The following is an 11631-nucleotide window of genomic DNA, read 5'->3' on the forward strand; positions in this document are numbered from 1 at the left end:
CCTGGGCCGGCCCACCGGGTGAGCCTCGTCCGGCTCCCCCACTCCAATCGCCACCCCCCACCACCTTCCCCCACAGAGGCAGCCAACTCAGGCTGGTTCCTGTGCCTCAAAAGGACTTAGGTCAGGGACACTGGAGGTGTGGGACATGCAGGAAGGCAGCCCCACCACACACGACCCTGTGGGAGCTAGAAGAGCCCAAGCGTGGAAGTGAGGCTGCAGGAAGTGGCCGGGTCAGTCTCAGGGAACCTGCTGCCCATCCGTGCTGGTGGCCAGGAAGCGGGGGGCACTGCATGCCGACTCAGCACCTTTCACCCTGGGGCTGTGGGAGCCAGCAGGTTGGGGGAGGCTCAGAGAGAGAGAGGAGCTGTCCTAGGGTCCCTGGGGCACTGGGGAACCCTTGTGCGCTCCTCTGACCCAGCTCCCCGGCTGCCCTTGCTGGAGCCCGGGGATGGGGGCATCCATGGGGCTGGTGAGTCACCAGGCAGCCCAGGCTGGTCTGGGAGGTTGGCCACTGCTGCCTGACAGGCCTGCGTGGCTCTGACCCCTGCTCTACCTGGGACACTGGTAGCAAAGGCACCTCCCCTGCCTGACCCGTTCTGTCCCAGATGGATCAGACACAATAGCCCCAGGCCTGAGAGCCCCCAGCCATTGCCGCCACTGCGGGTGGACAGGGCAGTGGATGAATAAGGGGCAGTGATGGATAAGGACGAGTCCAGTCCCCTGCAGCCCCCCTCCCTGGAGGGCAGGGGGCAGGAGGAGAGGGCTGAGCAACTGGGCTCGGGGAGAGCTGGACCCGGCTGCCCCGCCCTGGGGGAAGGTGAGGGCGGGTCCCCTCCCCCCTCCCTCCCCGCCCCGCTGGCCGAGCTCCCAGCAGCCGGCAGCCGCATCATCAATATTTCATGGGCGTCAATAAGAGGCGGCGGGGACGGCGGCTGCAGCAGCATTCTCGCCAGCCCCAGCCACAGCTCTCTGCAAGAATCGACCTCCCTGCCCTGCCCACCACCATGGACGTCTTCAAGAAGGGCTTCTCCATCGCCAAGGAGGGTGTGGTGGGCGCCGTGGAGAAGACCAAGCAAGGGGTGACAGAAGCGGCCGAGAAGACCAAGGAGGGGGTCATGTATGTGGGTGAGTGTGGGCGAAGCAGGGCGTGGCAGGGTGCAGCAGCCGGGAGGCTGGAGGCAGGGATGCCCAGTTTTTGGGGGCCAACCTTATCCCCCAGCTCCAGGGAGGCATTTTGGGTGGGGTGAGGACCTGGCTGTTGACTCAGGGTCTCCAGGCCCTGGAGCACCCCCATCCTTCCCCAGCCCCCCATTATGTGCTTTGACCTCCTCAGGACCCCAGTATGTCTGGGGCAAACACACCTGTTTGTGCACATACACACATGTGCACGTGCACAGATGCAACCCAGTGTCCCCCAGCCCAGCACTTGCACCCCTGGACTCAGATGAGAAGCCAGGCTGAGCCTACAGCCTCTGTGGGATGAGTGGGCAGGTGCTCATCAGCCATATCCTAGATCCCCACCCTGTTCCGAGTGGGGGGCAGGGGAGAGGAGCATGAGCCCCAGTATCCTGTGCAGCCCCACCCCCCTCAGCCCCTCAGAAGCTGGTGACTCAGCTCTGTTCTGTTGCTACTTCCGAGGCCCCGGCCACACCCACGCGGGTCCGGACCCTATGGTCTCTCTCAGCCCTGTCCTGTCCACTTCCCATCCATTCCCTTCCTTCAGACACAGCCGGAAGCAGCCTTTGAAGGGACTGCTGGCCCCCGGACACCATCCTAACCCCCTGCTGACCTCACGGCTTGTCCAGCTGTTCTGTATTTGCTCTCACTACCTCCCACCCCCACTCCCCACCCCTGCAACACCAGGAGGAGTAGGCTGACGCCTCCATTTCCTCCACAGGAGCTAAGACCAAGGAGAATGTTGTGCAGAGTGTGACCTCAGGTGAGGAGCCCAGGACCAGGGGACATGGGGGCTGGGACCTCCAGGGACTGCAACTGGTGCTAAAGCTCCAAGCCCTCCAGACCCTGAGGCTAGACCCTGGGTGGGCCTCCTGATTTCCCCATCGGCATCAGAGCTCCCCAGAGTCAGAGAAAGGGGCAGCCCGGCGCTTCTAGTGGAGCCAGAGTTTTGAGCGCTCTGAGAAAGGGGCTGCTCAGCCTGACTTGGGCAGGCCAGGCCCATGGGGGCAGGGGCAGGAGGACAAAGGCTAGTTGGAGTCCTCTTGCAGTGGCTGAGAAGACCAAGGAGCAGGCCAACGCTGTGAGTGAAGCCGTGGTCACCAGTGTCAACACGGTGGCCATCAAGACGGTGGAGGAGGCAGAGAACATTGCCGTCACCTCTGGAGTGGTTCGAAAGGTGAGATGGGGTCCCAGAGAGGCTGGCTGGTGAGGAGGCATCAGTGCCTCATGACATATAAGGAAGCAGAGACTTAGAGGCTCAGGATGTGTGTGCTTCATTTTTCTCACACCCATTAATGCCTGGGATCCTCCCAATGACCCTCATGAGGGGGGCAGCTTGGGGGCCCAACTGGAAAGTGAGGCTCCAAACCACGTCTTCTTGATGCTCAGCATTTGGGAGGTACCACATTTCACCCGTGAAAGCAGGGTCCCATGGGGCCCCGTGTGGTGACAGGCAGCCTCCTAGGCCACAAACACAGGCCTGGAGCTGTGAAGTCACCGCCCACAGGCCTGGTGGCCTGCCTCCCAGCCGGGCCAGTGGGCTACCTTCCCCTCGCAGCAGGAGCAGGGAAGCAGCGCCCCCTTGTGACGAAGCAGGGAGGGTCCTGACCGCGCCCTTCGCCTTCGTTGAGTTTGCGCAAGTGCGTGTGTGTGTGTGTGTGTGTGTGTGTATGCGTGTGTGCACGCACGCCCCTGGGTGGCCGGCTGCAGAGAGCACGGGAGCAATCTGGCACTCCCAGGAGGTGGAAGCCCCAGGGATGAGCTGTCCCAGCACCCACCACAGAGCAGGCTCTGCTTGAGGCATTTTACACTTACTAACTCATTTAATGGGCCCCAAATCCCCAGAGATGGAGTGTGGAAATGAAGCCCAGAGAGGTTACGTGAGGTGTTCAAGATCCCAGGGCTGGTCCTGGCAGTCCTCAGTTCCCAGGGCAGTTAAGAGTGTGAGGTAGCTGGGGTGGGGGAGAGCCCAGTTTATATGGGGGGCAGGTACAGGCTGGGTGCAGGCAGCCAGCAATGAGGATCCCTGCTTTGGGAAATGGGGGGGCCACCCAGGCACCCACTTTCTGCACCAATACAGGGTCCCTCCTCCTCCTCCGCCCCGGCCTCGTCGCCACCCTGGGGCCCTCAGCCTCCTTGTCCTCACTCCCAGCTCTGCCCTGACTAGCTGTGTGACCTTGGGAAGCTACTCAACCCCTAGGGACCTCCACTACCTCATCCGTGACACGGGAGGAGGTGGGAGTGCCCGATTTGCTGTGACAATGTATAATTCTGCAGGGAACTTGCCCCACGTGAACCTGTTACTCCCGGATCATGCTGAGCACCCAACAGAGGCAGGTGACTCCATCATTATCATCATCTGGGCAGGACCCACAGGTGCTCTGGGAGACACCAGGCTCCTCCCTCCCAGTAAAAGAGGCCCTGGGGTAGGGCCAGGCTGCCACTGCGTCTCTGAGAGGGAGCCTGGGCCCTTCTCTTTGGCTTTGAAGAAGGGCCGGTGAGCCTAGGGAGCCACCCAGGTCTTAGGGTATGGGTGGCTGCCCCAAGAAAGACATTTCCTGGTGACACCTGAAAACCAGTCACAACTGCCCCTCCAGTGAACCATAGAAGGATGTGGCACTGCCTGTCCGACAGCCCTTTCCTTCTGCGGGCCTCATCTACCCACCTTGGGGAAGCAGGACTAGGCAGGGAGCTGCCTACCCTTTGCTTGAAAGGCCTGCCCCAGCTCTTGCTGACCAGTCTACCAAGGATGTCCCAGTGGTAGCACGGACATGGCAGGATCCTCTAAAGGTAGGTGCTAGTACCGGGATCCTGCCTGATCACCCAGTCTGGTTTTGCCCATAGCTGCCACCTTAGGCAAGTGTCTGGCTGGGGATAAGGGAGGAGGAGACAGGAAGTGGGGAGGATTGTATAACCCCTGTTGGCCCAACCACACCAGCTTCAGCCCAGAGGCCATCCAGGAGAGCAGGCAGAGAGAAAGATGCTGCTTGTAGAAGGATGGGCCTGGAGCAAGCCCAAACTGATCCCAAAAGTCCCACTGCTTTAAGCTCTGAGGCCTTGAGCTGGATACTTGGCCTCCCTGGCCTGGAGGTTGCTGTATGAACAACGATGGCGTATCCCTCCTCCTGGGGTTATTTGGGAACTAAGTCAGACAAGGGTGTATGATCATGTGATTTGGGGACACTGAGGGTGGGTCAGGCCTCAGGTTTCAGGGCCACAGCCCTCCCCAACCCCACTGCACCACCCTGCCCCCCGACCCAGTCCTCCTCAATGCAGAGGCCCAACCAAGGACAGCCCAGAGACTCTGCTTTAGCTTGGCGGGGGTTGGGGGGCATGTAAAGCTGGGCTCCAGGAGACTTGGTGCCCCCAGAAGGCCTCAGCATTCTCGGACAGAGCCCCCACTGTGGGTCTTTACACAAGGCTCTGTCACTGCCATGGTCTGACTGGTCCTCACACTTCCTTCACCTCCTGCCCTCCATGCACAGCAAGGTGTTGAGGGCTTCTGCTCTCTGAGGCCAGGTGGATGAGCCCTGGCTACAGAGCAGCTGGAGCCTCTGCACACGCCGCACGGTCCCACATCCCCTGGGTCCCCCTTTGCTCCCTCCCAGGAGGACCTGGAGCAACCAGCCGCCCTGCAGGAGGACAAGGCAGCCACAGGGGAAGAGGAAGTGGCTGAGGAGGTAAGTGCTGGGCTCCCGGAGGACACTGGGCAAGCCTGCTTCCCTCCCAGGGTCCCCAGATCCCTCAGGACAGCCCCCTTGACCTTCTGCAGTCCCCTCAGTGTAAGTGGGAGGTTCCCTCATGAATGATTCCCTCAGGGTGGAGGGCCAGAGATGACTCCCAGCCCCACCGCACTGGGGGTGAGGGGGTTGGGGGGGGGTGCTGGGGGTGGAGCTGGGGTTGTGTGTGAGGGGCACTCTCTCTCCCAGGCCAAGAGTGGAGGAGACTAGAGGGATGCCAGTCCGCCATGGAGACCCCGAGGAAGAGCCCTCTGCCTTGCACCCCACCCCCTCCAGGCACGCGGGGTGCCCAGCGCAGAGCGTGACCCGGGTTGCCCATGTTCCCACGCCCACACCTGGTCACCCACAGGCCTGTCCTCCTAAGCTGCCTCTGATGCCATCACCTCCCACACTCCCTCCCTCACAGCCTCCACCCCCTGGTCCTTCTGAACCCACAGATGCTGCTGTGAAATTTTGTTTTTAATGATTCCAAATAAAACTCTAGTCCTCACCCCTGGCCATACGTGCCCATGCTTCTACTCTGTGCTGCCTCATCTGGGAACAGAAGCCAGGCCAGCCTGCTGGTGGGCCTGGGAAGCAGGTCTGGGGCCAGGTACCCTGGGCATTTTGGGAACCTTCTGAGCATAGGCACCGCCTTCAGGGAGCCCACACCGTTGTCTTTTAACATGGAGTGCTTTTGGCTCCCCCAGACAACCTCACACCCTTCCCTGGAACTGAGGGTAACCCTTAAAGATGTGACGTCCAGGCCCATAGCAAGTCCTCTTTGAGTCTCCCAGTGCAAAAAGACATGACCCCATGGCTCCTCCTGCCTGACCCCAGCTGGCTTCAAACTCCCACCAGCTTGGAGCTGGGCTTTTCCTTCCTTTGCCAGAAGTCCTGTCAGGTATCATTAGAAAAGATGACAGCTGAAAAGCAGGAGAGTGAGCCTCCACCCTTTAAAAGTAGTAAAAATGAACTCCTCCCAGGCCTGAGCACTTTACCTAATTTAATCCTCAGAACAAACTCTTGGTATGATCCCAGTTTCCCTAAGGAACTGAAGAATGGAGAGGTTAAATAACTTGCCCAAGGGCACAGAGCAAGGAACCTCGGGGACTGGGCAGAAGCCAAGGTCGCCTGGCTCCAGAGCCACCCAGTTAATGACCACACTCTGCTGCAGGACCCTAGACTTCGTGGCCCTGTTTCAAAATAACCTGGGGACCAGGCTGGCAGGTGTCCTACATGAAGGGCTATTGGCATCATGTCCTGGGGCCTTGTTCAGAGGCGGTGGAGAGGTTCCTTCCCCTGTGGCACCCAGACAGTTTGGGCTCAGAGCATCTAAGTGACTTGCCCCAAGCCTCCAACCCCAGGTGTCAGAGCTAGAGCTTGAGTCCACCCCCGAATTCAGACACTACCGAGATCAACCCTTTCCCATCCTGCCTCAGTGGTGGGAAGCAGGGGTCAAGGCCAGCCCTGTGGGCTGAGCAGCGTTGTAGCCCAGTCTGCTGGCCATGGGCATCCACTGCTGAGGAGGTGGGAAAGGAGCAGGAGGCTGCTGGTCCCGCAGACCCCCAAATCCTGCCATGGGAGGAGTGAAAGTTCTAGAGGAGGTTCAGGGCAGTCAGGGGTGTTAATGCTCCTGGACCCAGATGCATGCACACAAGCAGGCCTGTGCACGCCTAGGAGCAGTCCACCCGGGGCCTGGGTGTGTCTGAGAGCTTGGCCTTTGAGAGACAGAGAGGAGGAGGGAGTCCCATAAGGTGACAGGGGAAGGAGGACACCTAGACCCAGGCCCCGTGCACCGTGCGTCACCAGCCTCCCAGTGCTCCCTGCCTCTGCTGAAGGAATCTGGAAGGGTCCCTGCTGCTTGACTCCCACCCTAGACATACTCAGGGCCTGTTCTTGGGGTCAAATGCCAAACATCTAGGTTCACCCTATCCAGGAAGCCTGTTCCCACTGGATGGCACCTGTATTGCTCGCAGCCTTCCAAACCCTATAGGGGTGCCTGGGTAGCTCAGCTGGTTAGCTCTTGATCTCAGCTCAGGTCTTAATCTCAGGGTCATCAGTTCAAGCCCTGTGTTGAAATCCACGATGAGCATGAAGCCCACATTAAAAAAATATAGACCCTCTCTTATGTGCTCTGGGCTCCTGCAGTTGCGCCTGGGTTCCCTAGAGGAACAACCGCTCTCTGGATCCCTCTCCTTACCTGAGAATGCCCCCCTTGTTGAGGGGCCCCTGCTGAATGTGGGGCAGCCTTCAGCCCACTGAACCTTCACAAGAGCCCTGTGAGGAGATTCTGTTTCCCCCATCCAGCCATCAAGGATGGGGCACTAGGGCTCAGAGAGATGGACTTGGCCCGGGGAGTCCGACTGCAGTGCTTGCTACTTGAAAGACACTCAGCTGCCCCTATCATCACTGGCTTGGGCCCGGCTGTGCCTCCCACAGAGGCTGCTGCCTCCCTGTCTTATTCTCGTCCACTGGGACCTGCACCAAAGAGCATTAACAGCCATCCATGAGCTAACTGCTGTGGTGAAAAGATCTTTGTGGCTAAAAGGCCTGGCGCTACTGGTGGGAATTCAGGAAGACATGGGCAAGGCTGGGTTCCCCGGAGTTCCCTAGGCAGCGAGAAGGCAGCTCCTGCCACACCTTTGTGCTCTGGGCTTGGCTGGGCTTAAGGCCAGGAGGAGAGGGCGTGGTGGCCGCTTGGTTCCTCTATCATTGGTGTCCCCTCCCGCCAACTGAACTCAGTGCCTGTCCTCCTACTTGCCCGGGGTTGACCTCACCTCCATTAATCCATTCTCATTGTGTGTGATCGAGCAGGCTTCCAGACAGTCCACACGGTGGCTGACACTCCACGGTTTACCCCCCAGCCTCTCCCCACAGCTACCTCCTCCCTAAAACATTAGGGGCTGGACATGGGCCAGCTGAGGGGACCTGGGTATGCAGGGTCTTCCCAGGGCTCCAGAATATGGAAGACTCCCACACCACCCCGGAAAGCAAGCACTAGAGAGTCCAGCAGCCACACCAAGATGCACAAGCCCAGCACGATAGTGGCCTCTAAGCTCCGCAGGTTGGCTCTGGAGTGGGAGAACGTGGGACAGGGTGGAGGCCCGACCAGCACACTTGAATGCCAGGGGCTCATGCCTTTTGGGTTATTTTGCTGTTCTCGGGATTCATGGCTCCACCACTGGTGCGTGGGCCTCTAACCCCACTCCCAGTGCCCCTGGGTCATCACCACATCCAGTGTGCACCCCATCCTGGGAAAGGTGACCTCATTGATCTGAGGCTCAGCCACTCCCTTCTTTGCTGTGTGGCCTGGGGAGATTCCCTGCCCTCTCTGAACCTTGCCTACTGCCCACTCGGAGGGCTTTGGTCACCTAAGGAAGCCATCTCCTTGCCTGGGCTGGGCACACACAGCGCCTCTTTCCGTTGTTCCCCCTCCACCTTGGGCTGCTTGCTCCCTGAGTCTCTCCCCTCTGTGCCTGCCTGGTCCCAGTGGCAGCAGTCTGCAGTGTCCTGGCCAGTGTGTGGGGACAGCCAGCTTGGTGGTTGTTGGGGTCTTAGAGTTTGCAGTCCACTGTCGCAGATTTGCGACCATTCAAGTCTGGGTGAGACCAAACGCGCCCTCTGTGTCTCAGTTTCTTCCTATAAACTGCTGATAACACCAATTTCATGAAGTTGTTGAAGGGGGTCAGGCGCCCCCCTTCTATTCCGGCCCATCTCTGGACCCCGACCCAATCCTTCTGCAGCCCCTCTTCCCTGTTCAGACCCTGCTGGGGACCGCCGCCTTCTCATCGCCACCGGCCCGAGGACGGGATGTGCTCTCCGGTTGGTGGAGCCTGGAGCAGGGCTGGGTCGGTCTCTGGAGCTTGTCTGCCGGGAAACGCCCCGCGCCCCACCTTCCCCGCCCCGCGGAGGGCGGGCCGGCCCTGGGGCGCCTTAAAAACTAGAGCCCGCTCTCGGGTTGCCGCAAGGTGAACAAGATTTAACATCGCTGCCGCTACCTTAGACGACCTCGCAGACCCCCCGCAGCCATGGCCAGCAAGGGCTTGCAGGACCTGAAGCAGCAAGTGCAGGGGGCGGCCCAGGAAGCGGGTGAGGACAGCGCGCGACCCGGGGCACATGCAGCGGAGGCAGAAGCCCTGAGTCGCGCATCAAGTCGGTGGGCGGTTCCGGCTGGGGAGAGCCCTCGTCTGAGATGCAGGGACGGGGTCGACGCCCACCCCGCTCAGCCCAGGGGATGAAGCCTTGAGGCAGATGGGGGAACAGCGGTGCCCGAGGGTTCGTGGTCCGATTTGGGCATTGCCAGGGGCCAATATGAGGAGGCTAAACGGCGGGGACCGGCCCCACCCCGATCCCGAGCGGCCCCACCTCAGTCCTTAGGGGAGGGTAGAGGTCCATGGAGAAAGCCCGCTGCGCACCCCGAAATCCACCTCTGCCTGCTGGGGTCTCAGAGGAGCACTGGACCGGATGGGATGGTGGAGGCGGCTTCCCCCCCGCCCCCATTGTTTTGCGCCCCCTTACTTCCCCCGCCCCCACACAGGAAAAATAATCGTTTCCAAGTTCTCACCCAGAGGAACTCCCCATTCTCACCCCACAGGGCAGGTCCCAGCCTTGTTTCTCCGCCTCCAGTTCTTTTCTCCTCGGACCTGAGGTTATGCAGCTGGGGTGGGGTAGGGTAGACTGGGGCTAGAGAATGTGAGGAGACCCCTGGGCCCACCAGCTGCAGCTCTTCCAGTCCCAGGGCAGCCTCCCTTGGGACTCTGGCTCCCAGTTTGTCCTGCACATATCCCACTCAACAGACAAAACTCACACTAACTCCCTCCATCACCAGTGCCCCAGGGAACTCCCACGGTTGTTCCCCTGAAATTAAAATGCTACCAGGAAGCCTATCTATAGGACCCTTCCTTCTGGGCCTCACTTTCCCCATCTGTAAGTTGGGTGCAAAGGCTCATTCTCTGTGGCCCTGACTGGTTCTGTCATATAAGGCCCCAAGGGGGACAGGAAGGGGGGTGCTTTGTGAGCCACAGACCCAGGGCCTGCCTGACCCCGTTACACCTCCCTGGCCCAGGGTCTGAGTAAAGCAGGTTCTTTCCTGTTCAGCAGCAAGGATGTCAGATCACCCAGCAGGTGGGACCCATTTGAGGTCCTGGAAGCCGTGTTCACCATGGGCACAAACTCTGGCCCAGAGGACATGGCCTGACCTTGGAAGTGTCACCTCCTCTCTGAACTTCCATTTCCTAATGCCTTAAGTTGCCTGCCCACGGAGGCACTACTAGCATCACTGCTTGTGACAAGGTGAGGCACAGGAGAGGGTGAGGCACAGGAGGGAAGACGCGGTGAGAGGGCCTCTTGCAAAAGTAGACTCCCGTGCACTCCAGGTGGGAAATCAGGCATCTGGGCCAGGCTTCTGGAGGAGACATTGTGAAAGGGGGACATGGTTCTTCTTGGGCCATGCCCAGGAGCAGCAGAAGACCAGATGCCAGCTCCAGCCTCTGTTGGGATATTTTCTCTGCAGTCCTGGAGTTGGGAAGAGAAGCAGACCAGAGGGGAGGAGCCTAGAGTTATAAATAACTAAGAACACCCTAGAGGCATGGAAAGGGCTCCTTGCCTAGCTGGGTGGCTGGTCTTAGTCAAAAGACTTCACTTCCCTTGGGCCTGTAGGACAGACAGACTACTCCAAAGGACAGATGGGGCCGGGGTGGGGGAGTAGCAACGGTGGGGTCCCTGTGGTCAGCAGTGTCTCAATATGGGCTAAAGGCCACATCTCTCTGTTTCAGTGACTGCGGCAGGAGCATCGGCCCAGCAAGTGGTGGATCAGGCCACAGAAGCAGGGCAGAAAGGTCTGGTGTGCTGGTGGGCAGGAGGGTGGGCAGCCCCCGCACACTCCCCCCCTCCCCATTCAGCCCTCACCCAGAGATATCCTCTCCTTCGGAGCCCCTCTGCCCACACTGCTTCCTGGGGATGGAGATCCAGGCTAATCCTACAGGGCTCTGGTTCCCAGGGCCTCGCCCTCATCTGCTTTCTCCTTTCCTTCCCCAGCCATGGACCAGGTGGCCAAGACCACCCAGGAAACTATCGACAAGACTGCTAACCAGGCTTCCGAGACTTTCTCAGGTTTTGGGAAAAAATTAGGCTTCATGAAATAACAGCATGGAGACATATATGCCTCCTTCCAGGCTCTCAGCTCTGGCAGGCCCTTGGCCTGCTGCCTTATTAAAGTACTTGTTCCTACCTTGTGTCCACTTCATGCCTCCCCACAAGCTGGGCCCAGTCCTCTGTCGCCTAGAGCTGAGCCCCCATATCCAGAAACCCAGCCTGGACATCCAGAGTTCTGGCATTCCAAATTGGGAAACCCAGGCAGACTGTCCGAGAATTCTTTTCCCATGGTCTCAACAGCAAATGCAGACGCTCCCTTATCCGAAGTTCAACGACATATCTGTGCCTCTGGCTCTCTTCAGGAGCCACCCCATGCCCCATTCTCAAACCGTTCCCCCAGCTTCGGGAACCCCGCCCCTCCTGGGAGGGGATGTTGGGTCCCTAGATGCTCGAGGGGCTCAGCTCAGGGTGGGGGGCGAGGGACTCCAAGGGCTGGGGCTTCGGGAACCTCTCCCTGAGACCTGCTCCTGGAGGCTGGGAGAACCAAGGCATCCCAGGGCTGGGCGCCTTCGAGGACAACAAGGAGTCGCAGGAGTGGGATTTCCGTTCCCCCCCCACCGCGGGGTGTTTGTGCGCCGGC

At 59.9% G+C, this 11631-nt stretch overlaps 2 protein-coding genes across 3 annotated transcripts; both read left to right on the forward strand.

The window, feature by feature from the left end:
* The first annotated feature begins 113 nt into the window (after nucleotides 1-113).
* Nucleotides 114-5423, forward strand: SNCG (synuclein gamma). Of its 2 annotated transcripts, XM_032312365.1 has the most exons (6): nucleotides 114-230; nucleotides 915-1125; nucleotides 1898-1939; nucleotides 2226-2353; nucleotides 4785-4856; nucleotides 5106-5422. In XM_032312365.1, the coding sequence occupies exons 2-6, from the start codon at nucleotides 1005-1007 to the stop codon at nucleotides 5124-5126; spliced, it is 384 nt and encodes a 127-aa protein (XP_032168256.1). In that variant the 5' UTR covers nucleotides 114-230; nucleotides 915-1004; the 3' UTR covers nucleotides 5127-5422. The 2 variants fall into 2 exon arrangements, with proteins under 2 accessions (XP_032168256.1, XP_032168255.1); XM_032312364.1 differs by lacking the exon at nucleotides 114-230 and having other exon boundaries at nucleotides 484-1125; nucleotides 5106-5423.
* Nucleotides 5424-8861: 3438 nt separating this feature from the next.
* ADIRF (adipogenesis regulatory factor) lies at nucleotides 8862-11126 on the forward strand. The gene is made up of 3 exons (XM_032312367.1): nucleotides 8862-8987; nucleotides 10673-10735; nucleotides 10935-11126. The coding sequence occupies exons 1-3, from the start codon at nucleotides 8927-8929 to the stop codon at nucleotides 11039-11041; spliced, it is 231 nt and encodes a 76-aa protein (XP_032168258.1). The 5' UTR covers nucleotides 8862-8926; the 3' UTR covers nucleotides 11042-11126.
* The last annotated feature ends 505 nt before the right edge of the window (nucleotides 11127-11631 follow it).

This window comes from Mustela erminea, chromosome 14 (assembly GCF_009829155.1).
Source record: "Mustela erminea isolate mMusErm1 chromosome 14, mMusErm1.Pri, whole genome shotgun sequence".
Lineage (NCBI taxonomy): Eukaryota > Metazoa > Chordata > Mammalia > Carnivora > Mustelidae > Mustela > Mustela erminea.

Coding starts and splice junctions, on each gene's coding strand:
- SNCG (XM_032312364.1), top strand. CDS start 900: ATGGGCGTCAATAAGAGGCGGCGGGGACGGCGGCTGCAGCAGCATTCT. Junction 1,126..1,897: donor GGAGGGGGTCATGTATGTGG/GTGAGTGTGGGC, acceptor TTTCCTCCACAG/GAGCTAAGACCAAGGAGAAT. Junction 4,857..5,105: donor AAGAGGAAGTGGCTGAGGAG/GTAAGTGCTGGG, acceptor TCTCTCTCCCAG/GCCAAGAGTGGAGGAGACTA.
- ADIRF (XM_032312367.1), top strand. CDS start 8,927: ATGGCCAGCAAGGGCTTGCAGGACCTGAAGCAGCAAGTGCAGGGGGCG. Junction 8,988..10,672: donor GGGGGCGGCCCAGGAAGCGG/GTGAGGACAGCG, acceptor TCTCTGTTTCAG/TGACTGCGGCAGGAGCATCG. Junction 10,736..10,934: donor CACAGAAGCAGGGCAGAAAG/GTCTGGTGTGCT, acceptor TTCCTTCCCCAG/CCATGGACCAGGTGGCCAAG.